General features: G+C 36.7%; 1 protein-coding gene across 5 annotated transcripts in view; it reads right to left on the bottom strand.

Annotated features, from left to right (window-relative positions):
• Positions 1-5,609, bottom strand: part of CNX2 (cofactor of nitrate reductase and xanthine dehydrogenase 2) — a 38,938-nt gene extending 33,329 nt beyond the window's left edge. For 3 of the 5 annotated variants that reach the window (XR_003629504.2, XR_003629505.2, XR_003629503.2), the window contains exons 1-4: positions 5,358-5,551; positions 1,972-2,592; positions 1,648-1,815; positions 1,367-1,558 (exon numbers count right to left, since the gene is read on the bottom strand). Coding sequence is in view for 2 of the 5 variants with exons in the window: in XM_082869189.1 (XP_082725315.1) it covers positions 1,160-1,192; positions 1,367-1,558; positions 1,648-1,815; positions 1,972-2,592; positions 5,358-5,417 (1,074 nt within the window). In the remaining 3 variants the exon portion in view is untranslated. Of the gene's footprint in view, positions 1-587; positions 1,193-1,366; positions 1,559-1,647; positions 1,816-1,971; positions 2,593-5,357 lie in introns of those variants that run through there. The other 2 variants (XM_082869189.1, XM_028203429.2) reach the window with 2 other exon arrangements.
• Between the last annotated feature and the right edge of the window lie 20,364 nt (positions 5,610-25,973).

The following is a 25,973-nucleotide window of genomic DNA, read 5'->3' as shown; positions in this document are numbered from 1 at the left end:
TGGATACTTAACCCCTCTTTCAAATGAGCTTTCTTATTACTTCATTTGTAAAACTTTATTATTGAGTTATTTTTTCTTTGAAATTGAGAATTTGGGTTTGATTTACTTCTTTATTAAGAAAGGTTAATAAGAAAAATCTAAAAGGGCGAAGTACAGTGGTGATCCTACATGGGACCAGGTACGGTGTTACTTATTTTATGATGAATCTTGAATTCTAGTTTCATTCTGATTCACTTATGTAATATACGATCATAGATCACGGCAAGGCTGGGACCCACATATCTTGCCATAGAAGCATCTTACCTATTAGACCACATCTCTTGTCATAAAAGCAAGTGTCTTGCCTATTTGACCACATGATTATCATTCAAAACAACTTTCATTGATTTAAGTCTAAATTTTCATATAAAATAATATAAAAATGCATAGATATATTTTTTTATAAATTAAAAATTATGACCGAATCTTTACGATTCACAATTCGATTTGATTAACGATTCGAAAAAATGCAATTTCAGTTCATGATTCGGTTCACAATTTGACAACTATGTAAAAATCTTGGCATAGCGATGAGAGATTATCAAGGATGTTACACATAAATTCAAACAAGATGGATAACAAGGACAAGTGATATAAGCTTACATTTTAACCAATGCATAGCTATTAAGGCTAGCCAAGCTTTTGGAAAAGAAAATGTTCAATTTACAAGAAATAATTAGTTCACCACATTAGAGTTGCTAAGGGAAAAATAAAAAATGATGACAAAAATTAAGTACATTTATGGGAAGTTAGACATAGAATGAGGAGAAAGCTAGTTGGACTCATTTCACAATCTGCAATGATTTCATCTAGAAGAACAAACAATGTTTTAAGTTCAAGGCACTGAAACAACAAAAGAAGTTTGATCAATTTTGTGAGCCAAGATATGATGACCTAGTATTTTGGAAAAATATAGCTCTCGACAAAAGAGAAACTTGAGACAAAGTTCTGAAGGTTCTCGCAGTGAGGCTCTACCAAGTAACCAAGTTAACTTGAGTCATATGAAGTCCTACATTTGGTTCTCCTTGCTACCAGTTCAGAACCCCATAAGAATGCTGATTACATACATCCCACCGTCCAATGGAAAAATGTGTTTACTTTTATGCTCCGAACTTCAATTTTAAGAGGAAGTAGTGAGCATGCTGCTCCATGCCTAACATAACAAGCATCGGGCGATCGAAATGACGAACAAATGTTACATGTAGACGACATATAAGAAAATAAGTTTTTCACAATTTAGATTGACAAAAATAAGTGGTGAATTGGTGATATAAACACACCATTTTACATTCAAGTAAGATAGGTGATAAGTCAGAAGGTAATTCACCTCTGAGGGGCCAAAGAGGCAAACTTTAAAGTTCCCATCAGCTAAAAGTCGCAACCTATTGCAACCAGCACAAAAATGTTCAGTCATTGATGTTATGAAAGAGACAGTGCCCTGATGCCCATCTATCCTGAAATTCTTGGCCGTATCTGTGGGATGGCCTTGGATTCTCTTTAGCCCTGTAAACTGTTTAACCTGTTCAGTAATGATGAATGATTTAGGGTGTGTACAAAAGAACCTTCACAAATCTGAACATGTTATCATTCATCAGAGTTCTACCTTACCACTCTATCCAACATTTCTGAGTAGGGTACAAGCTTCTTGACATTCCAGACATTTCCATCAAAAGGCATAAACTCAATAAACCGGACATTAATTGATTTCTCACGAGTCAACTCCACAAAATCACAAATTTCATCATCATTGAATCCACGCATTACAACACAATTCACCTGAAATACAACACTATATGTAACTAATTTTTGTATCAAATATACCATCACTGCAAAAGAAAGATAAGCATAATAGATTGGCAAAATAGCATGCAACTGAAGCAACAAAAAATTAGAAAGAAGAAACATACTAATAAAAACTTTGAGCTAACATACTTTAACAGGATTGTATCCAAGGTCTATGGCAGCATTAATCGACTCCATTACCCTTGCATGCCCTTTTCGCCTGGTCATAAATTCAAATTTTGCAGGGATCAATGTGTCTAAGCTAATATTCAACGCACTCAATCCGCATTCTTTTAACTTTGGAAGTTTCCTTGCTAGAGTGATCCCATTTGTAGTCATGGCCAAGGTCTTTAGCCCTTTCAAGTTAGACAGCTGTAAGCATATTTCTTCAATATCCTTCCTAGTGGTTGGCTCCCCACCAGTCAAACGAATTTTGTCCACCCCAGAGCTGATGAAGAGATTTGCCAGACGGATAATTTCACTTTGCGAGAGAAGTTGAGGACTAGGAGTGAGTTCTAAACCCTCAGCTGGCATACAGTACTGACACCGTAAATTACAACGCTCTGTCAAAGAAATTCTCAAGTAAGTGTGTAGCCTTCCGAAGGAGTCAACCAGCATATCAGAAACAGAATTATCTTTTGGTGTATCTTCTGATAACTTCTCACATGAAGTTTCATACATCTTCGTCAAGGATCCAACTAGATGCCCATTTAATAAACCTTGACCATTACTATTTCTCATTTGGGAATATGATTTGATTTTACAATTGACCTGGTTATAAGAAACGAATACAGTTAGCTACTTGCAGTTTAATGATTCAAAGAGCTCTTTCAGTAAATTAACTAGCAGTTCACATGTCAACTGTCATGAATGTTGTGCCCAAGAGTAAACAACAAAAGCTCCATAAATTGGCACAAATTTCATTCCAAAAAAAGACCAATAACAAAAACAAAACTAAGTCACTCAACATGAACTTGAGTGCCATGCAAAGAGGCTAAGAAGGCTTGGAGAGTGGCTCCTCTGTATGCTTATTGTGGTGCTTTGGGAGGAAGAGAAATAGAACTTCGAAGATTTACATATGGCTATTCATATATAAAAGCCAACTTCGATTCAGTCTATTAATTTTTGGCTGAAGGAGGATTTTTGTGATCCTCCCTTTTGTTGGTAGACTTATGCAATAGTTGCATTTCGGGGAGTGTATCTAAATTTTTAGGGTTCTTTATACTTGGATTGGTTTTTTGCTCCTTCGATATTTAGGGATGCATTTTTTCTTTTAATGTACACAGGTGACGCTCCTTGGCATCTATGTAATTTATTCTACAATTATAAAAATAAATTAAATTAAATTAAAATTTAAAAATGATCTTTTGAATATCTGTTTAAGCATCTAATAGAATCAGGAAATTTTATAAAAGCTCACGCAAGTATTCAAAAAAAAAATTTGTATACATTAGATTAAAATTCAACTGGGTTCTTAACAAATACATCCTATACCAAGAAGCACAGACACTTCTATAGATAAGGTGTCGGACACTGGTGTCGGGCATTATAGACAATTCGTTCAAAGACACTTCTTCAAACCTCCAAACATCACCTATGTGATGAATATCTTCATTGCATCTAATAGAATCAGAAAATTTTATAAAAGCTCATGCAAGTATTCAACAAAAATATATATACATTGGATTAAAATTCAACTAGTTCTTGACAAATACATCTATACTAAGAAGCACAAACACTTCTATAGAGAAGGTGTAGCGTGTTGGACACCAGTGTCAGACACTATAGACACTTCGTTCGGAGACACTTCTTCTAACCTCCAAACATCACGTATGTAATGAATCTCTTCATAGAAACAACATTTTGCATTCTTCATTATGCAAATTGTATACTCTATATATTTTGAAACATTTGTAAGATGAATACGTCATGTGTATTTCAATAATCTACAATTTTTTTTGCATTATTTAGAATGTAATTGTCACATGAATGATGTCTCAATGTTTAAGTTATCAAATATATGGACTTTTAAAGTTTTATGTTTTTTTTTTTTTAATTACCTTTGAATGAATTATCCATATATTTAACATAAAATAAAATTTTTTTTTTTAAAAAAAAATTTAATGTATCTCAGACATATCATATCTTGTTTTTTTCTTAAATCTCCATATCGGTGAGTGTGGGTCTTGTCGTATGTATGTGTCTATGCTACTTTACATTTACAATACACAAGGGTCCTCTAATCCACAGAGCGAGAAGAAAATCATAATATCCACTGCTTTGTCCTTCAAATATGATGAGACCTACACCATAATTAAGCCCAACTACACTACAGTGTCAGTTTGTTTACATTTATATGACAGCACATTCATCCACTTCTCATGTTTCTTTTATATTCAATGATGCAGACTAAAAGCTTACAATAGGAATACAAAGAATCCATTTATCTTCTTTAAACAAGCCAGTTAATTAACTACATAAGGAAAGAAAAGAACCGCATATAAAACAAGGACTTGAAATAGTATTCATGCTTACTGGAAATTATTAAAAGAAGGTTTGTTCTAGAAAGCCAAACATCATATAAGTGTATTCTGTATAAGCACAAAATGTCGAAAAGGCAAAAAAAAAAAAAAAAAAAAAAAAGGAATAACAAAGAACAAAGTTGTAAGCTAAACAAGTGTTTCCAAGACAACACCAACAAGAAAAATCCAAAAGATACAAATTGTTGTATTTAATTCAACAATGGGCGCAGAAATGAATTTTGTTGTGTTATATCACATGATTAACACAAATTGTACCCCAAAGCATGTCCAATCATGGCCAATAGGCAGTAGCTTTCATCAATTGATTTGTATTAGCACTACTAAGTTACCAACAAAATGCTATAAATAGAAGATAGTGTTCTTTTCCCAGCTAGGGAAAAGGGTATACAATACAAGTTGTTTTGGGCACAAATTTGAAATTTAAGTTGGAGGGATTCTCCATTTGCACGCCACAAAAAATCTTATTACACACCATTATTGTCCGGATATAACTTCCGAACAAAAGTCAAATGTTGGGACATGAAATTTTGAACAAAAAATGAATGCTTCAAATTTTCATTTCGTACAAACAATTACTTTTAGTTTGGAAGTTTATATCTGACCATTTGACTTTTATTCGGAAGTTTATATCCAAACAGCATAAATGACATGTAGTAAGATTTTCTACGGTGTGTGAAAATTACGCTTTAAGTTGAGCTGCTAGGTTGTAAATACACACCACACATATATACATAACAGTTTATAGAATTTGATCTTCTTCTTTTTTTCATAATAAAAGGCTGAAACACAGTTTTGGCAATAAATTTGTGGGAAACCATAACAAATATGCGAATAAATGATGAAAAACAGGACTTCTATCTAAATCATCACAGTACATGGCATAAATCAAAATCAAAATCAAAATCAAAATCACAAAAATAATATGGAACAAAGTATAAATGCAACAGATGTGTATATATAGATGTGAGAAGGAATATATATAAATATATATACCGGGGTAAGTCTTGGGAAACCGATGTGGCATTCAAAAACAGTGGAGAAATAGCGCCACATGGTTTGAATTGGGGATTTTGAGCAAGTCGAAGAAGCCCTAGAGAGAGATGTTGAAGACGAAATGGAACACGTAAGAAGGAGAAGATGTCTATCCTTTCTGTTTTTTATTTGGCTTTGTCCTTTTTCAGTGTCACATAGAGAATCGTAACAGTTTCAATTTAAAAGGTCAAAGGACGGTCGTTAAAAAAAAAAGGGGGAAATTACATATATCCCCTCGAAGTTTGCCTAAATTACAGATACTCCCTGAGGGTTGAGAAATTACAAATACTCTCATGATGCTATATTTGCATAAGAAATTAGGGGGTAATTTGTTATGAAATATAAACTTCGGGGGGCAAATTGTTATGAAAATACAAACTTCGGGGGGCGGGATGTAATTTTTGAAACCTCAAGGGTATCTGTAATTTAGCTAAACCTCAAGGGAGGTATATGTAATTTATCCAAAAAAAAAACTAAAAACGCGACCAACGCTAACGAATCTTGGATAGGGATGATAAGGGGTTGCGGTTATATCAGAGGGACCAAAAATTATTTGAATATCGTGGTTATGTGTTTATTTAATGAGATTATATTTTAGTGTATTTTTTTTTTTTTTTTGGGTCGACAAAAAGAGAAATTTTATTGGTAAAAGAGTAAAGTGTAAGATACAAAACAAAAGCAACCATAAAAAGGGAAAGGTGCAAAAGTATCACGATGAGTTAAATCATCCCAATTATATTGGTACCAAAAAATTCATCCTATCATTTGCAAACACTCTCAAGTTGGTGAACAACCAACCAGAGAATCAGAGGAACCACCACAAAACCAATAACACAGTATGGCAGCCTAAATCTAACAGCATAGCAAACTACAACTGAGCAAAGTAGACTAGCAAAAAGAACTTAAAACATAGCAGTCCACAGTTGAGTAGAGCAGACCAACAAAAATAGAGCCCGAAACAGGGCCAAAGCAGTAACAGCTCCACACAACCTGAGCCAAAGCAACAGAATCTGAAGCAGAGTAAGCCGAGACAGAATCTGAAGCAGAGCAACAGCAATTCCACCACAGGGCCTTACGGGACACACTACAAACAGCTTCTAACTTGATGAATATTAAACACATACTCGTTCACTGCGTACCCTTGCCCAATTGAGTGAGTTTTCAGCCAAAGGGCCACTCTAACTTTAATAAGCACACAGAGATCTTCACAGGTATGTTACAACCCATTGAACAGATAATCATTCCTGCATTTCTAGAGGGACCATAAACCAGCAATTAGGATTGATCTCCAAAATTACTTTTCCTTTTTTCTAAACTTCCAACCCAACCACCAGTGCATTAGCATGACTACTGAGCTAGGGGAAACCCAATACAAACCCCACCACTTAATTAGGTTGGACCAAACTTTCCAAGCAAAAGGGCATAGCAACAGAACATGATTAAGTGATTCAATCTCAGCTTAACAAAACACACAGTCAAAGCTAACTGCTGCACTAAGGATGCAATTCTATGTAAGTAGTTAGAGGACTTTATCCTCTCTTTCCAAGCCAACCAAGAGAATAATTGGGCTTTAGGAGGAAAGGGATTGTGCCAAATCAAATCAGGAATTTCCAAAGTAGGTCTATTCAAAGATTCACACCATTTAACAGCACTTTTGACACTAAACATACCTGAAAGATCAAATTTCCACCATAACATATTAATTGATTCCAATCTCAATGCAGGGCCCTCACCTAAGACAACCCTTAATCTCTGCAGTTCATCTTCCTTCCATGCCAATAAGGGCCTTCTAAAGCTAAGTTCCCAATTGTTTTGATGACTAGCCCTAGTCAACTGTAATTGTAAAGTGATGCCTCTATCCTCTGATAAGTAGTAAAGTCTAGGAAATTAGGACTTCAAGCACCTGGTTCCCATCTAATTATCAACCCAGAAACTAATTCTTTCACCATTACCAATCTTGATTTCAATATTTTCCAAATAATAATTGAACAAGCTACTATTAGAATCACTAAAAAGAATGATGCCACTCCATACTCGTGAGATATTATTTGCCTCCATATGAAATGGAAACCATCTACCTCCTTCTAACTTATACTTGCTGTAGATAACTTGTTTTCATAATGAATTGTCTTCCTTCCCAAACCTCCACCACCACTTAGCAAGAAGGCTATTATTCAATATTCTTAAGTTTCTTATGCCCAGCCCACCTTGCTTCTTATCCATGGTTAAATCCTTCCATTTTACTAAATGAACTTTCCTTCTCACATCTGAATCACCCCACAAAAAGGTTGTTTGTATCTTGTCCAACTCTTTTGCCACACTTTTAGGCAGCCTAAAGAGAGACATATAGTAAACAGGTAGTGAAGAAATGACAAATTTGATTAATGTTACTCTTCCAGCAAAAGACAGCAACCTCATCTTCCAACCTAACAATTTCTTCTTAAAATTGACCACCACAAGCTTCCATGTTGCTCTCCTAGATGGGTTGGCTCGCAATCCAAGATACTTCAATGGGAGTTTCTGATATGTACAGTTCAACTTAGAAGCAAAATTTTTCACACACTCATCAGATAACCCTACTCCATAAACACCACTCTTGTGGAAGTTGATCTTCAACCTAGAGATTATCTCAAAGCATCTAAGTATTCTCTTCACAATTAACACTTCAGACCACTCAAGTTCACAGAAGATAATTGTGTCATCTGCGAATTGGAGATGGGAGATATTGATGGCATTTGACCCAATGATTACACCTTTGATCAAGCTCAACCCTTTTGCTCTTGCAAGAAGTAGGTTTAAACCCTCTACCACCATATTAAATAGGAATGGTGATAATGGATCATCTTGCCTAAGCCCTTTTTTAGGGCAAAATTCAGGTGTGGGTGAACCATTAACCTACAAAGAGATTTTTGCTGAGGAGAGACAGGTACGAATCCAATTCACCCACTTAGCACCAAACCCAAAATTTGATAGCATTTGGAGGAGATAGTTCCAATTGACTGTATCATATGCTTTTTGGAAATCCAACTTTAATATCAAGCCCTTTCTTCTTGATTTTTTCCACTATTCCACCACCTCATTGGCTATCAATACACCTTCTAGGATATTCCTACCCCCTAGAAATGCAGATTGAGCATTATCTATAACAACAGGAAACACGTCTTTCAATCTATTAGCAAGCACCTTGGAAAGAATTTTGTAAGTGGAGTTTATAAGACTGATAGGCCTGTAGTCTTGAATTCCTATGGGATTGACTTTTTTTGGAACCAATGTAATAAATGAGCTATTTAAGGCCCTAACCAAGCTACTGTTAACCAAAAATTCCATTATAAAAGTGATGATATCATTTTTCATAAATTTCCATCCTTTTTTATAGCAAGTCATGTTAAACCCATCCGACCCAGGTGTCTTATTTCCATCATAGTCTGCCACTATTGCCCAAATTTCATGTTCATAAAATTCCACATCCAAACAGCTGAGATGCTGGCTCTGTGCAATTACATTAAATGGGCCCAAAAGCTTGGGTCTATACTTCCATTGCTCAGAAAAACTTAACCTGAAGTGATCATACACAGCTTGTTTGACCTCAACAAGTTCCTTTACTAATTCCCCATTCACTGACATGTAATCAATTGCATTGGCGTTCTGTCTTTTTGTAGCTATGATGTGGAAAAAATTTGTATTTTTATCTCCCTTAAGATTCCAGTTCAGCCTTGACTTCTGTAGCCAAATTCTTTCCATCATCTTTCTAAGCCTCCACACTTCACCCCTTGCCTCTCTTCTCCTTCTACCTTTAACCTCATCCAGGTCTCTACTTTCAGCAATTAGATCTATGGCATGTAGGTTCTCTTCAACTTGCTTCAGTTTAGAGTCCATATTCCCAAACACTTCAGAATTCCACTACTTTAAAGATTGTTTAAGTGCCTTCAACTTAATTTTCAGTTTGTACCGTGCCCAACCTTCCACCTGAGTACCCGTCCACACTTGCTTCACTACATTTAGAAAAGAGGGGTGAGATGCCCAAGCATTGATGAATCTAAATGGCTTTGGGCCCCAATTTCTAATATCCTACATTAGGATAATTGGACAGTGATCTAAGATGGATCTAAGGAGACCCCAAAGTTTGTATCTAAACCATTCCAACCATTCTGGCCCAACAAGGAACCTGTCTAGCTTGCTCTATCTCTCGTATTCCGTTGAATTACACCATGTAAGTTTTCTTCCCAACATAGATAAGTCAATCAGTTCAAGACTACTTATGAAATTATAGAAATCTGTCATTCCCCTATCCCTTGTTAGACAACCCTTTATTTCATCTATTGATTTGATTTCATTAAAGTCCCCTCTATGCACCACGGTTTGGGAAAAACAACCTTAAGATTAAACAAAGAGACCCATAAGCTTCTCCTAGCAATCACATCATTAGGTGCATACACATTCACAATCACACAGTCAAAGCTATTAAAAAAGGTACCTGATAGTATGATAAAACTCCTGTTACAGCAACAGTCAGCTAGAGAAAAAACTTCAGGCTTCCATACACATAACAGGCCTCCAGCACTTTCGTCAACATCCACATTCATAGAATCAACTAGGTCATTGGTCCAGATAAACTTCACAAACTAATCTAAAATGTTTTCCTTTTTTGTTTCTTGCAACAGCACCATATCCACTTTCCTTTCTTTGATAACTGCTTTGAGTCCCCTCCTCTTCTCAAGCCTACCAAGCCCTCTAATATTCTAAGAAATAATCTTCATAAGCATTTACTATTCACTCTTGAGCCGCCCTTGATGCTGAACTAAACCCCCATCACTCCTAACAGCAGCCTGCTCTATGTCATTCTCCTCCATTTCAATTAATTTCTTCGTAACTTCATCATCTTTGCCTTCGAAATCAATGCCCAAATTTTTCCCAAGTCGAATAGTATCTTGGGCCTCCTTTAATAACATATCATAATTGCTGGATCTACTGTTATGGGACAATGAATAAGAAATTGCAGCTGCAACTGCTCTAAAGATGCCCCTCTTTGAAACCCCCTTTTCATCACTATTTTCCTCTGGTTTTTCTTACTTTTTCCTTTGCTCTCCTTGCCTTCTATTATCTTACCGAGTTCATTATCTGGTTTCTTTGACTATCTCCTTCATTACTGACCTCAGCCATACTTTTTCCATTTTCCACCTGGGCTTGAATATGTGATGGGGCCAAGGTCTCAGCAAATCTGCTACAACTACGACCCAGCCTAATTGATTTAGATATGCCCCTATTCAAGTCATTCAACAGACCATCAAAATGGGCTTAATCAAAAACTACTTCTAGATTAATGCTTGGCTTTGTAGGTCCATTTCCACTTAAACTTCTCATAAGCCCATCAAAACCCAATCCACCTTCAACTCTCCAACTTTCTGTTACTGATCTCTGCTCGTTCTTCTTGATTGCTTCCAACAATCCACCTTGGCCCATATTGTCCTAATCATTTTGACCTTTACCAGCAACACACTCAACTGAGGTATTAGGTATGCTTCCCTTGAGCCTTGTGCACTGACCCTCTTCTACTCTAGGTCCCATACTGCTACGGGTCTCGTTTACTAAAGACACAGCAAAGAGACTATTATCTCCGCCCGCAGACTCTGCCACCAATCTGTTATTTCCATTTGCAGCGTGTGATACATCCTTTTCATAGGCCACCTGATCCCCTTGTTGCATCACGTCATGCACATTTTTCTCCCTTCTTCTGCGACAATTTGAAATTTGATCACTGCCGGTGATGCCATTAATAGAAACATCCCTTTCTTTGTTGCTATGGCTTGGGACAAAGGCCAAGTTAGGACCAAGCTCTTCACTCACTCTGATTGAGTGTATATGACCTCTATATTCAAGGTTTACTACACTGTTGATCATCTCCATATGTGATGTAAGGATCTTGATTTTATCACATGCCAAGGATGACATCTTGAGGGTGCTCTCATTGATGTTCATGACCTTACCCCAGATCTCCCCAATCTTGATAAAGTTAGCTGAGTTCTAAAGATTAGGTGGCAAACCATAACAATTCAAACCCACGTATCTTTCTTGCTCAATCTTTAGTCCCTTCCTCCATTCCATCATTGATTCACACCATTCGTGGATCCAATCCTTAAGATTCTTCATGCCTTTGTTCCTAACCTCTAGTGAAGAAAACACTAAGTATGCAACTCACTTACCACCATCCTTCACTTGCACATCAGACATACCTCTGTTATGCAATTCCTTCTTTAGATCAGAGCATTGATAATATGACCAAAGTTTTACTATCACACTACCATACAACCATCCATTTCCATACTCTATAGCATTCATTGAGATAACTTTCCCACTTGTTACTTTACCCCCCATCACAACTTCTGCATAAGGCATCCCTTTTGCGCTGGGGGCTTCCACTCTCATCTACCTTTTTCCTATTTCCACTAGTGGTAAATGATGAAAATCAGCTTTTGGCTTGACTTTGCTTATATTCTTTGTAAAATCAGCTCACTTAACCTTCAACACTCTGTCATCACACCAGGTATCATGGGCTTTTTGGATTGCCATTTCAACTGCTACTGAACAGTCACACCGAACAAAATTGAACTTGGTTCCTGTTGAATGCCTCTTCTTACTGGGTATGAAAACATCTATGACTACCCCAAAATTCGTGAACATATCGTACAACCCTTTTGGATGCATTGAGTCCGGTAAATTGTCGACAAAAACATTATGGACTTCACCCCTTGAGTTTGATCTGCTACCAATATGTCTCCTCTTGAAGACTGGTCTCCATCCTCCCAACTTTACCCCGCGCTGCTCCATGTATATTTTAGTGTCATATAATTCTTAATCTTTACTATTGATTAGGCACACTGTTAACTTGAAATTCCCGACAAATATGAAATTACTCCACGGACAGCCTTGCCAGGGATTAGAAGAGGTAATGACTCGTGTTCGCCTGAAATAGTAATACTATAATTTTAAACAATTTATATTAAATTTTATTTATAAATATCAATTTGTATCTCAAATTTACCTATATAATACCAATTTAATCTTCACTATACAATCACAATACCTAAAAAAATATGGGTTGAGTTTTCTCAAACAGTAGCATTAATCGAACTGAAAACGAAGTGAGTAGTAGGAGTAAATATTGTAATAGTGATACCACATAGTTGTATTATCATTCAATAAGTAATCTTAATGTGTAATAAGAACCACAATAATGTTAGGTTAATAGTAGACAAGACTTGTCTATTTAATTCCTTTGTGACTTTTTATTGGTCGATGACATCCCCGTAAGATGGTGTCACCATTGTATTCAACACTTTTCAATCAAGTTTTTAACAAATTGGACATAAGTTGAGTTCGAATAATTTGATTTTTATAGTGCATATAAGTTTAATAAATTAAGTAGTAAGTTATTCAAACTCAACTTCAAACTTAACAATTTTTAACTTGGCTTGTTTACGTAACAAGTGATCTCAAACAAGTTTTTAACGAGCTGAACTCGAGTAGCTTGGTTCATTTAACAACTCTAACTCCCTAATGAAATCATGAAACACCACTTCGAAACTACCTAACTATACAACTAACTATGTGTAAGAGGTAAAAAGATGAAGTTTGATATTCAAAATTCTTGTTCAAACTCCAAAAGCGAGAAAGTTCTAAAAGTCAAGACTACAAAATGATCAATGAATTGAATTTCCCTCGAAAGCTCTGAAGGAACAAAATGCAAAGCAAGCAAGCATAATTTCAATAGCCAATGACAAAGAAGTCAAGATAAAACCTTGATCCACATGCCAAATAGTCAAAGATGGCCAAGAAGCTTGAGAAGTATAAAATTCTCAGATAAGTGCAAAGTGCTCGAAGATGTTAAAAGTCCCATAATCATTTTATAATAACATTACACAAAGGCCAAAGGCAATAAACTCGTTTGATGAAGCCCTAATGGGCAAAAGGAGTCTAAACTTAGCCAAAGGCATATTATCCTCGGTAAAGTCGAAGTCCTCAAGAGAAATCCATTCCTTGAGCCAAACATTTGGACTCGGAAAAGTTAAGAACCATGAACCTAGAGACCTGAGTACTTAGCATAGAAAAGGTTTAATGAATCCAAAAGCCACTCCATTAAGGGTCCCAAAACAATTGTAGACCTGAAACCATTTCGAGATTGACATATCAGAACCATGATATGGCGAGTCTGAAAATGGACCCTCTATCGAAGATGGAGAAATCAGAGATAAATTTATTCATCATTCAAATTTGTCTATACCCAAAGTTGAGGTGGCAAAAATTTAGGGAGTCCCCTTGGAGGCATCTTTGCGGCAAGGAAGTTCTCTTGGACCAACACTGCCCTTATCTTGGGATGCTAGAAATTGCTAGTTAAAGGCAAGATTTCATTGAGATATTGGTAAACCTCTTGAACTTCCCATTACTCTTGAAACCGCTGGAGGGGAATGACACGAGGGGTTTGAAGGTTGTATTTGTCTCAACTAGGCAGTTAGAAAGAGAATATTTCCTATGTGGTCCCTTAACCACGCGGCGTCACCAAATCTATTGCTTGGTCTCCAAGCTAATCTTGGGTGCTTATATATAAATGCTTATCCATAAATCTACCATTTATATATGAATTAAGGAGTGAGATTGAGGATATTTTGAAGCGATGCTCTACCAAATTTCTTTCTCTTCATGCTTGCCTTACTTTTCACCTAGTAATCATCTCTTACATTGTCATCTTGAATTTGATCTAATCATTGGCAAATCTCTAGCCTCTTATCTCTTCTCCGACAAAATCCATTGTTTCTAGCAATTTTTGAAGAACCCATTTTTAATACCCCAGGTAAATGTTGACATTTTGGTAGTTTAAAGGTCAAAAATGTAAATTTGTGTATGCCAACAAGACTGGGCGATTGTAAAAGGTTCTTTTTGCCTCAATGAAGAGGACGTAAGTGTTTGTGTTTAAGTGAAAACCAATTAATGAACACAGAGAATCAAGTATAACAATAATTTGAAATAGAATGTGTGTGTGTGTGTGTGTGTGTGTGAGAGAGAGAGAGAGAGAGAGAGAGAGAAACAAAAATTATGTAATTAATTAATTGAATAATTTAATTACACTTGTTGTTACCTTGAGTGTCTTGGCAACTTCAAAGGTAGAAACTAGTTACAAATTATACGTTAAAAGCTATTCCTATAAAATGTCAGCGTAGAGTAAGAAAAGAGAAACAAGTAATTGATAAGTGTTTGATTTGTTTGCGGGGCTCATATTTCAGTTGGCTATTTATAGGTGCCCTTTGAATTCACCAGCAACTGCTCTCTTAACTCCATGACTTGCATCCACATAGCCAAATTCGTGAGGTTTTTCCCTCCAACTCTAAATTTGAATTTCAAAGCCTTAACTACTTCTTTATAACTGCTTGAAACGGTTTTAGCTTTGCTCTTCTAACTTCAAATGTAACTGTAGCTTCGAATTACCATAGGCACCTTCCATGACCCAGCATCTGCTTTTATTATCTTGCCACATGCTTTCTTTTAATTGGCTGAGCCTACCTCTTTGTATTATGCTACGTGTCACATTTGTAACGCCATGTTCTTTTAACCCATTTATAATTACCAATCCATTATCAATCATCAATTTCAAAATATAAAGAAAGATTATAGAAAATAACTCAGAATACAACCCTTACACAAATCCAGTGTTTATTCTTCTCTTAGATGTTACATTTCATTTTACAACCTTAACAATCTCAAATATTAATACATTATAGCTCAAGAATTAAAAGAGATACAACAAAATGCCCAAAGAGGGCATACTCCTTTCAAGGATAGGGCCTTGATTACACACATGAATGGAATTTCTATCCCAAACACTTAAGCATGGTGCTATAATCACATAAAACATCCAAAATAGGCTTATGTGCTTCATCAAGATCTTAATCAATTCCTAGCTGAGTGGAGGTATATCATCACAACTTGAAATGTTTGTTATGATCAAAGCGAGCTAATGCCTAGTAGAGAATACGTTTAACAAGATATATAAACATTTAATATAATCATGTGTAACCCAAAATCTATTGCTCCAAGACTTTTGTCCAAAACAAATCCACATGAGACTACATATATATATATATATATATAAGAATTTGAAACCTTTCCAAACAATCGCACTTGCATTAACCAATTCCACATTTTTTCGTCCTCACACAGATGGCCAATGAGCACCTCAACTCTTCCACATTTGTCTGTCCTCACATGACCAAGCACGTGGACATCTCAAAACATTCCCACATTTGTCATCCTTACACAACTGGGCACGTGAACACCTCAATTAACCAGCACAGGTACCAAGCACTTCACACAACACATCTATACAACAAACCCCTAAATTTATCTCATCATAAAATGTCTCAACACATTCACACAACATCAATTTATTTTCAATTATCTCTTAAACACCAAAATCCATAGCTAGGGTTTTTGTAAAATTTAGGGTTTTTTTCATAGAATCAAAGTTGGTTTTATTGACGAATATTCAAATATTACAAAAATTATTGAGGCAAGACCTCTCTTTTTCATAAATACTCATTAAATCAAATTATATATCTCATACCATACATATATTATGAAAACTACCACATAATTCAATCAAAATATAGATATACAAAGTTAAAAGTATTCTTACCTCAAAAGTGATGACAGAAAGATGAAAACCCAGCTTGAAGTTCCAACAAAATCTTGAATCAATCGGTAGAAATCTTGATCAAGGCTTGTTCTTCAACTCTCTTGAAAGATCTAAGGTGGATTCTTAGTGGGAATAAAGGGAATCAAGTGTTTTTAGGACTAGGGTTTCAGAAATGGATGTTAGAGAGAGAGAGAGAGAGAGAGAGAGAGAGAGAGATGAAAAAGTGAAAGAAAAATAGGTATAAGTCAACTTTTAAGTTTGACCGCTTGAGTGAACATTTCACCGCTCGAGCGGTGAATGCAATCTCTCAAAAGTTTTGCAGGTATACAGTGAAGATAATGGAAGCCTCGCATCTCCGCTCGAGCGACCACATGACCACTCGAGCGGTCATCCTGGACATAGATTGTCACACAGCTTAGCTCCAAAGGCACTCCCAGCACATCAACCTTATTTCCATATGTAACCACTTAAGTGAATATTTTCATTTAGCCTCTTACATTTATATTTCATTCATTTAATTTTAAAACGTAAATAAGAAAATACCCCCCATTTGGATTCAAAGAAAAATACAAAAAAAATAAAAATCCAATTAAATCAAAAGTGGTTCCCTCTATTTTAGTACAAAAATAATTTTTCGTCTGAAATTTCTAAGTTTGACGTTGAAGTAAAGGAGTTAATACTTCATAGAAAAATTCCTTAAAATCAATTTAGACTATTTAAAATATAAGGAACAATTACTGCCAAAAACTATTTTCAAAATTGTAAGTTTTGAAAAACCTAATTTTCACACTTAAAAATTTTCAAGTCAAGTCAAATTTTTAACAGCAAACCTTCTTAATACAACCTCTATTATACGTAAGGGAATAAGGGTTGGGTTTCAACCCGAATCGTTACAATCTCCTCTACTTAGAAAATTTCATCCCCGAAATTAAGAAAAGGCTAAAACAAAAGGCAACTCAATCACAACTGAAAAACGTCACCACTAGCTTAAAACTGGATCCATATCTTGGATAAATCCTTAGATCCCGATTTAATATCTCGAGGCCCGAACAACACGTGAACAAAAAAACTCAAGAAAAGGTCACAAATGCCTCCTTGACCGACAAAACCTGTTGAGGTCTATGAGAACGAATAACATCAATAACCACTAATTGCACGTACCCCCAAAGATGTCAACCCTGCCTCAACCACCAACAACACCCACAACACCATCGAGTGCTCAGCACTTGAACACGGTGGAAAACCCTCACAATAGAATTCTCAATCAACTCTCACAAAGAAAAAGGACTTACAACAAAACAAGGTCAAAAGACTACACTCCGGTATGACAAGTCCCCTAACAATGCCAATCATCTCGCAAAACCAAACATACAAGCCCATGACTAGTAATCCAAATAAAGTTACTACACAACCCACCCATGAAAGGTACCAGGCTAAACAATGCAGCTTTGTTAAAAGAAAATTTCCATATTTTCTCAATTCTTTGAAAATCATTTTCTCGTATATAAAGCATTTCTCAAAGATAGGCAAAACTCAAAAATTTTGTAAACATTTCCTGAAAATAAAAGTGTTAATCAGACAACATTATCATCCACAATTAAGTTGCACAAAACTATTTAGTGAAATTCCTCAGTACAATTTAGATTATATTCACAACATTTCCACTTAACAAAGTCATCCAAGGCCATAACACTTGGAAAATTCATTTTCCAAATTATGCTCAACATAACAATTAGTGAACCTCTGTCGTCACCCAACAACACCCATTACTCTTACCATGATGTCATAACAAACATATATGCAACATTTCTATAATAACAATTAATATAAATAGCTACCGTACTACTAACACAACAAAAGTACAAGAAGATTCACCATCTTGAAATTCTGTTCCATTATAGTCGTTAACACAATGATCACCTACACAAGGCAAAATTCACACGCAAAACAATGAGCTCCTAATACTTTACTCCAACCCTTGGTGTTCCACTAACTCAAGGCAAGTTCCACACAAGCTTTACAACTCCGCACTCGCCAAACCACTCTAAGGCACTTACAATCTGGCTGTCAACTAAAGCCCACATATTTCATGATTGAGTTTTTTTTTTTTTTTTTTTTGAAATATTTAAGAGTCAATAACACTTTCAAAAATATTCCTTACTATAAGAATCTCTTCTTTTGTGTAAAAATTTTATAAAAAGGGGTTTAGATTCAAACCGAGCATTAATAGAAGAAATATATTTAAAAAAATTATTTTTTATTATTATTTATATATATATATATATATTCAAAATGTATAAGGGTTATACATATCATATGGCTTGATACATCTCTACACAACTAGTCCTCTTTTACTCTTCGGCATATTCCCAACAATAAATTTTAATTCCGACAAAACCAAATCACAATCAATAGGAAATTTCATTCTTCACTCTTTTCTCAAAACACTTCAACTGGTGAAACCCCCAGTCGTCGCTCAACCAAAGCATTGACACATGGAACACATTATGCACTCTGGAGAGTTATGGTGGTAAGGGAAGACGATATGCAACTTCTCGTATCCACTCTATGTCAAAAGGGCCAATAAATTGAGGAGATAATTTTCCGCTTCTACCAAACCTCATCAATCCCTTCCTAGGTGAGATCTTTAAAAATACAGGGTATCCTACTTCAAAGGACAACGGTCTTCGCCTTCGATCGGCATAACTTTTCTGACTACTTTAAGCCATGACTAATCTTTTCTGAATAGGAGCTACCTTCTTGGTGGTCTTATGAACCAACTTGGGCCCAAGCATAGGTGAATCCCCTACCTCAGTCTAACAAATTGGTGATCTGCAAGGACGCCCATAAAGAGCTTCGAAAGGTGCCATCTCAATGCTAACCTAGTAACTATTGTTGTAAGCAAACTCAACTAAAGGTAAGTATTTCTTCCAAGATCCTTTGAGTCTAACACACACACTCTTAACATGTTTTCTAGAATTTGTATGGTACGCTTGGATTGTCCATCAGTTTCAGAATGGTAGGTAGTACAGGTACTAAAATTCAGTTGACTACCCAAGGCACCCTAAAGACTTTGCCACAATCTGGTAGTGAAGCAAGGATTTCTATTCAAAACTATGCTCACGGAACTCCATAAAGTCAAATAATTTCACGAATGTAAAGTTTGGCTAAATATTCAACAGAATCCCCCACACTCATGGCAAGAAATTGGGCTAACTTAGTGAGCTGATCCATAATCACCCATATCGCATCATTATCCCTTTGCATTCTATGAAGACCCGTAACGAAGTCCGTGTTGACTTGTTCCCATTTGCACTCGACAGTTGGTAGAGGTTGCAATAATCCCGCGAATTTTTGATATTCGGTCTTGACTTGCTGATAGGTTAGGCACTTAGACACAAATGAGGCTACATCCTTCTTCATACCCCTCTACCAAAATTGACGGCTAAGGTCATAGTACATTTTTGTGTCTTCCGGATGCATCGCAAGGCAAGAGTGGTGGAATTTCCAAAGAACTTCATCTCTAATAGGCTCAGGCATAAACAACCGGTCAAAATAACGGACACCCGCATTGACATAAACATTTAGACATTTCTCTTCTTTTCCCTTTGAGATTCTCTCTGGAATAGTCTCCACTTTCAAGTCACCCTGTTATACTTCCACTACTTGTGTAACAAGTGTAAGTTATGCGACAGTGGTGAACAAAGTAGACTGCTCAAAAGACTCGTGAAGTTGCAAATCAAACTCACTAATATCCTTCATCATCTTTTATTCCCTCACTACGAGACTAGCCATGGCACTTATGGATTTTCTGCTCAAGGCATCAGCCACTAAGTTGGTCTTTCTGGGATGATAGTGTAATTCAAAGTCGTTATCTTCCATAAACTTCATCCATCTCCGTTGATGCAAGTTCAAATCTTTTTGAGAAATAGGTACTTAAGACTTTTATGATCGGAGAATACTTCAAATTCTCACCATATAAATAATGTCTCCAAAGTTTCAAAGCAAATATGACAGTGGCAAGCTCTAGGTCATGCGTCGGGTTATTTCTCTCATGAGTCTTTAGTTGTCGAGAACCATATGCTAGTACCCTGCCCTTTTGCATCAAAACACACCCCAACCCTTCCTTAGAGGCATCACAATACACCGTATACCCCAAGCCACGTTCCGGTATAATGAGAATAGGTGTAGTAGTCAACCTAAGCTTTAGTTCCCGAAAGGATTTCTCACAAGTTTCACTCCAAACGAATTTTACTCCCTTACGAGTCAATCTAGTCAATCTAAAAATTCCTTACAAAGCAGCAGTAGTAACCAGCTAAACCCAGGAAATTATGGATTTCAAAGGCATTTTTAGGTTGATCCTAATTCTGTATAACTTCAATTTTTTAAGAATCCATTGTAACCCTGTCCCTAGAAACTACATGGCCCCAAAACATCACTTTTGAGAGCCAGAACTCACATTTTTCAAACTTTGCTTACAAACGATGTTCTCTAAGAAGTTGAAGGACAATGCGGAAGTGCCCCTCATGCTACTCCACGAAAGTCGACTAGATAAGAATGTCATTTACAAAGACAACTACAAATGTCGAAAAACTCTCAAAAGATTCTGTTTATCAAGTCCATAAATGTAGCAGGTGCATTGGTCAGCCCAAGAGGCATGACTAGGAACTCATAATGACCATATCTAGTATGAAAGGTCATCTTAAGAATATCCTCATCCCTGACTCGTGCTGATGGTAACCTGACCTCAAATCTATCTTCAAAAAACAAAGTGAACATTTGAGTTGGTCAAAAAGGTCACCTATTCTAGGCAAAGGATACTTATTCTTAACTGTAACTCGATTCAGCTTGCAATAATCTATACACAATCTCAACGAGCCATCTTTGTTTTTAGCAAAAAGAGACAGAGCTCCCCACAGTGAAGTGGTAGGGCGTATGAGACCCTTATCTAGCAACTCTTGTAATTGTTCCTTCAGGACAACCAACTCAGCTAGTGTGAATCTATATGGAGAGATGGAGATAGCTGTCATGCCTGATACTAAGTCTATGGAAAACTCAACCTCCTGGTGAGGCAGTAATTCGGTGAGATCTTCAAGAAAGACATCTAAGTATTCGCAAACCACTCTAGGAAACACATCTCGAACCTTACCACTCCCATCATCTAAGAAGGTTGCCACGAGAGAGCTAGGTTCACCTTGACCATGTGGGTTATACAATAGCGGTAATAATTTGTTAGTTTTAAACCCCAGGAAAGAGAAACAATCACCACCTGACGTACACACAGTAACTCTTCTACGGTAACAGTTTATGATGGCACAGTATGAGGACAACTAATCCATGCTGAAGATGACATCAAATCTATACATATCTACCAACACAGAGCTGAAAGAAAGTCTACGATCAGTGACCTCAATTACACACCCGCGACATCCCCGATTCAAGACAGTCTTACCCTCCAACGAGTGACTCTACCACAAGCGGAGACTCTAGTTGCTCACTTTCTAAACCGAACATGGATGTAAATGCAAATGCTATGAATGAATGAGATGCTCCAGTATCTATCAACACACGGGCCCAAGTATTGAAAATAAGATATGTACCTTTTATAACGGATGGTCCTAAAGACTACTCTAATGTGGTGACAGCATACACCCTCCCCTGTGGCCTTTGTTCTCCCAGATTGTCTCTCAGAACATAAGCCTGCTACACAGATTATGTAGATGTGGCCCTGTGTACTGCCCTGGATGCCTAACCCGACTAGGCTGGTTGATGAGGTTATTTCTGCCCCTGACCCGTCTGAAAACCTTATGACTGGCAAGATCCTGGCACACCGGCTGACCCTGCTCTTTGTGGACAAAACTTTTTCAAATACCCTGGCTGACCACACTGATAACATGATAGAGCTTGACCTCTATTATGAGGTTGGCCTTGAGAACGAGCAAACTGAGACTATGGCCCACCCTTTTATCGACACTCTAAAGCTTTATGATCCAGCTGGCCACATCGGTAACACTCACCACGGATTTGACCCGTGTTTCCTAAACTTCCATCCATTATAGAACCCGAAGACTTGGTTTGCTGCAGTGGTGACTGAAATGATGATGAACCCTAGACTTCTTAAAGGATCCTGAATCACCTTAGGATTCTAAGTATCTCATTTTTTTCAACTTCTGCCTTGCCTCATCTGCCTCTACCATGATTTCCACATGTACTGCAGCCTCCACTAACTGATCATAATCGCAAATCATGTTACCCACCACTTTTATTAAGATTTTTGGCCTCAATCTCTTCTCAAATTCTAACCATCGGCGCTCTTCCGTCGCACAAGTTTAGGTGCAAAACGGGAAAGACTGGTGAAAGCGGCTTCAAACTCAGCCACAGGTGTGTTGAGCTGCAATAACTCCTCAAACTGCGTCCTCAACCACTCCCTAGCAGTGAGAGGGAGGAATTTCTCCTAAAAAGCGTGTGTAAATGCCTCCCAAGTATGCTTAATTTAGTTCTTAGCATACTTTCACCATTGTCCATGTAGTGATCCCGGTTTCAATCCTTCTTTCATGTGTTTGCCACTTCGACTGGGCCGATCGGGGGTCGAGCTGCCTGGCTAGCTCGCGGTGGTCCAGGAAGCAGCACCCCTTGGCGGGGTTGAGGGGCAGCGCCCCTTAAAACAAAAATGCAAAACGCATTTGAAGTTGCTTGTCTAGTGTCGGGAGTTGAACTGAGAGAATTTCAGGCTGCACGTGCAGAGGATGAGACCGCACGTGCGGAAAACAAGGCAAGGGGCTGAAGCACAATGCTAAAAAGGCAGGTGCGGCTGGAGGTGCGAGAAGTTAGGTAGATGCGGAATTTTTCCTTTTCTTCTCTCTTTGGGCTGATTGAATGTCACTTTTTGTATATCTCTCTCTCTCTAAAAAACATTTCCTCTCCTTTCTCTCTACATTTCCTACCGAAAACCTCACTAGATCTTTGATTTCTCCAAATCCATTGGGATTTAGATCAAAGTTCTTTATCAAAGTTGGTTATCTAGGCGAGAGTTACGTCGTGTGCAGTGGAGATTGAGTTTCATCGACGTTAATTTTGGGGTTTTCAACTTATTTCTTCTTCAAACTTGAGGTAGGGATTTTGTTTGAGTTATATATATTTTTGCAAGATCTAGATGATTTTCGAAATCATCCTTTGATAGCTTCTGAAAATTTATTTTGATTTAAGAAGTTGAACGATTTTGAAAGTGGGTTTTGTCTCTTGTTCTTTTAAAATAATCTTATGGGTTTTGATCTTTGTTGATTGAAGAAAAGATGATTTTCGAGAGTTTTCTTTCAAAAGATTTGAGCTGTGTAGTTTGGTGAGAAAACCTAAAAATTGGGAATTTTAAAAGAGATTGAAAATCCATGAGTAATATTGTTATATTTATTTTTGTGTGCCAAAATAAATGATGTTTAGAAAATATCTTATTTATATTTGTATAAATTATTAATTTTGTGGATTATGAGAATTGTTGTTTATTTTGAAAATTTTTATTTAAAATGTTAATTTAGTCTTGAAATGACTAGGTTATTGGAAATGTTTGAAATGTGGGAACAATGTTATTCCTTGGATGAATTGAAATAAAAGTATTTATTCATCTTGTGAAATTGCATTGAAAAGAGAAATGGTAATTTTGATCACAATGGTAGTATTGTGTGGAAGAATTGGAAATGGAAGAATTGTTGTAATGTATTGATTATTGTTGCATTGGCATATCAAATTCATTTGATTACATTGAACTTTGAAAGTTAATTTGAAAACTTGCATTGAGAAAAGAATGTTAAGAAATGAGTTTTCATGAAATGGTTTTGGGGTAAATACGGTGGTAAGTCTTAACAGGTAATGTAAATGATAGGTGTCGAGCCTTCCAGTTGTTACTAGTAAAAATGACAAATGATAGGTATCGAGCCTTCTAGTTGTTACTTGTAAAAATGACAAAGTATGGGTGTCGAGCCCTCCAGTTGATACTAGTAAAAATGACAAATTGGCAATACTTGTATAGTCTACTTGTAGACATTGACCTAGGGATTACCAGAGTTGTATTTACCGCCCCTCGAATAAAATTGGATAAATGTTGAGCAGTTGAAATGGCATGACATCATTGAACATGTTGGTTTTCAAAAGATGAAGTTGTGTTTTACTTTCAAAAGGGCATGGCATGGCATAAGCATTCCATCTCTTGAGACTTGTGTAAAATGTATATACTTTGTTATGAATTCTTTACTGGGCTTTGTGCTCACCCTACGGGATTTTTGTGTAGGAAAATATGTGATTCCGCCTAACTGAAGGTGTGAGAGTGTGTGTAGAGAGCCTAACGTGCTCATTTGCTGTGATTCTAATTGCAAGCCATGGGCTTTATATGTGTGGGTTTGAATAACCATTTTGTGTAACCAGGCTCAAGCCTTGAAAACGTGTAAACCCTTTAGGGTATTTATGGTTTAATTAATTGTTGTTAGATTAATTGTATTATCGCATGAAGACTATTTTCATCATGTAATGCAAGTATGAGGATTTATTATCAGTTTTACTTTGAAGAGCCATAACTATTGTATTACCATTTGGGCATGGAAATTGGGGCGTTACAGTCTAGCCTCTCCTTTTAGTTCATAGGCTGCCAATGCCACCTGAAGCTCACTCTCACAAATGTCCAAGATCTCAAAAGATTTAACAACAATCATCTGCTTTCATAGGGTTGGGCCCGTTACTAAACTCAGCTGGGTTTGAATGAAAGAATTCCTTCTTCAGAAAAGTAGTTCTAGTCTCTCCTTCTACGGTTCTACCAACTTGTTCAACTCTCAATATGTCCATGGGCTCTCTAAGAGCCCTTGCCATCTATCGGGCCAAAGCCTTATTGGATCCTGGGCCTGTGGAGCGGCCACGTCGTTTTGACCCACTCCTTCTTAAGGAGGGATCTCTGCCTAAGTCGGATTATTCCGACCATCCCAACAAGGTCTACCATGGCCTCTTCCATGTCTTGACATTCTATAAGAAGTAAAGATAAAATTAAATTTGTGATTCGCATTTCTATACTTAGTCTTACCTATCCCACACATACTAGCATGAGACCATATACATTTAAATCACATTAGGCAAACTATATAAGCACCTTGTCACATAGAGCACATACGAACCACTCTTCTAATATATCAATATGTCCCATGGTGCTCAAAGACTTCCAAGTGGAAAAAGCATTGATTAGGTGCCTTTCCAAAAGAACTTCAATGAGTGCAGTGGATCCAAGAGGAATTTTTTAGATAATGTCGTTATGATCATGATAAGATTTTGGTTTAACCATGTATTAAGTAATGATTCAAATTAAATTATTTGGGGTCGTTACAAATTGGTATCAGAGCTAACCAGGTTTGACTATCTTGAGCTCGTGGGAAATGGCTAACGCTATAGTGAGTCTGCCATGCTAAGAAAGATGTTAATTGCTTAACATGATTATGTGTTTATGTGAGTATGTGGGTATGGGATCAAACTTCTAAGGTTTCAAATTACAAGTTATGTGTTTATCTATTAAATACATAAACCATTCCAAAGTTCAAATAGTCAGAGGATAAACAATATATATATATATATATATATAATAAATGCCTCAATGGCTTACAATTTAACAAGGCATAGCCTTGTATAACAAAATAGACTCACGGTCCCAAAACATATACGCTCGAAGCTTCCACACATTATATCCAAGAGCTATCATACTCCATTAACAAAAGAAAGCTTTTCCCTTCCTTGTCACTGAGGTGGTTGCACATCACCAATTCCTGAAATTTGTTAGATAGGAATGAGCTAGATGCCTCGTAGAAATACTTTTAACAGAGTATCTAATTATTCAAAGATCCATATGGCATCATCATAACCCAAAA

The sequence above is a fragment of the Camellia sinensis genome, chromosome 5 (genome assembly GCF_055761805.1).
Source record: "Camellia sinensis isolate YWXY chromosome 5, ASM5576180v1, whole genome shotgun sequence".
Taxonomy (NCBI): Eukaryota; Viridiplantae; Streptophyta; class Magnoliopsida; order Ericales; family Theaceae; genus Camellia; species Camellia sinensis.
Note: the sequence above shows the minus strand (reverse complement) of the source record. Positions and strands in the feature narration are given on the sequence as shown.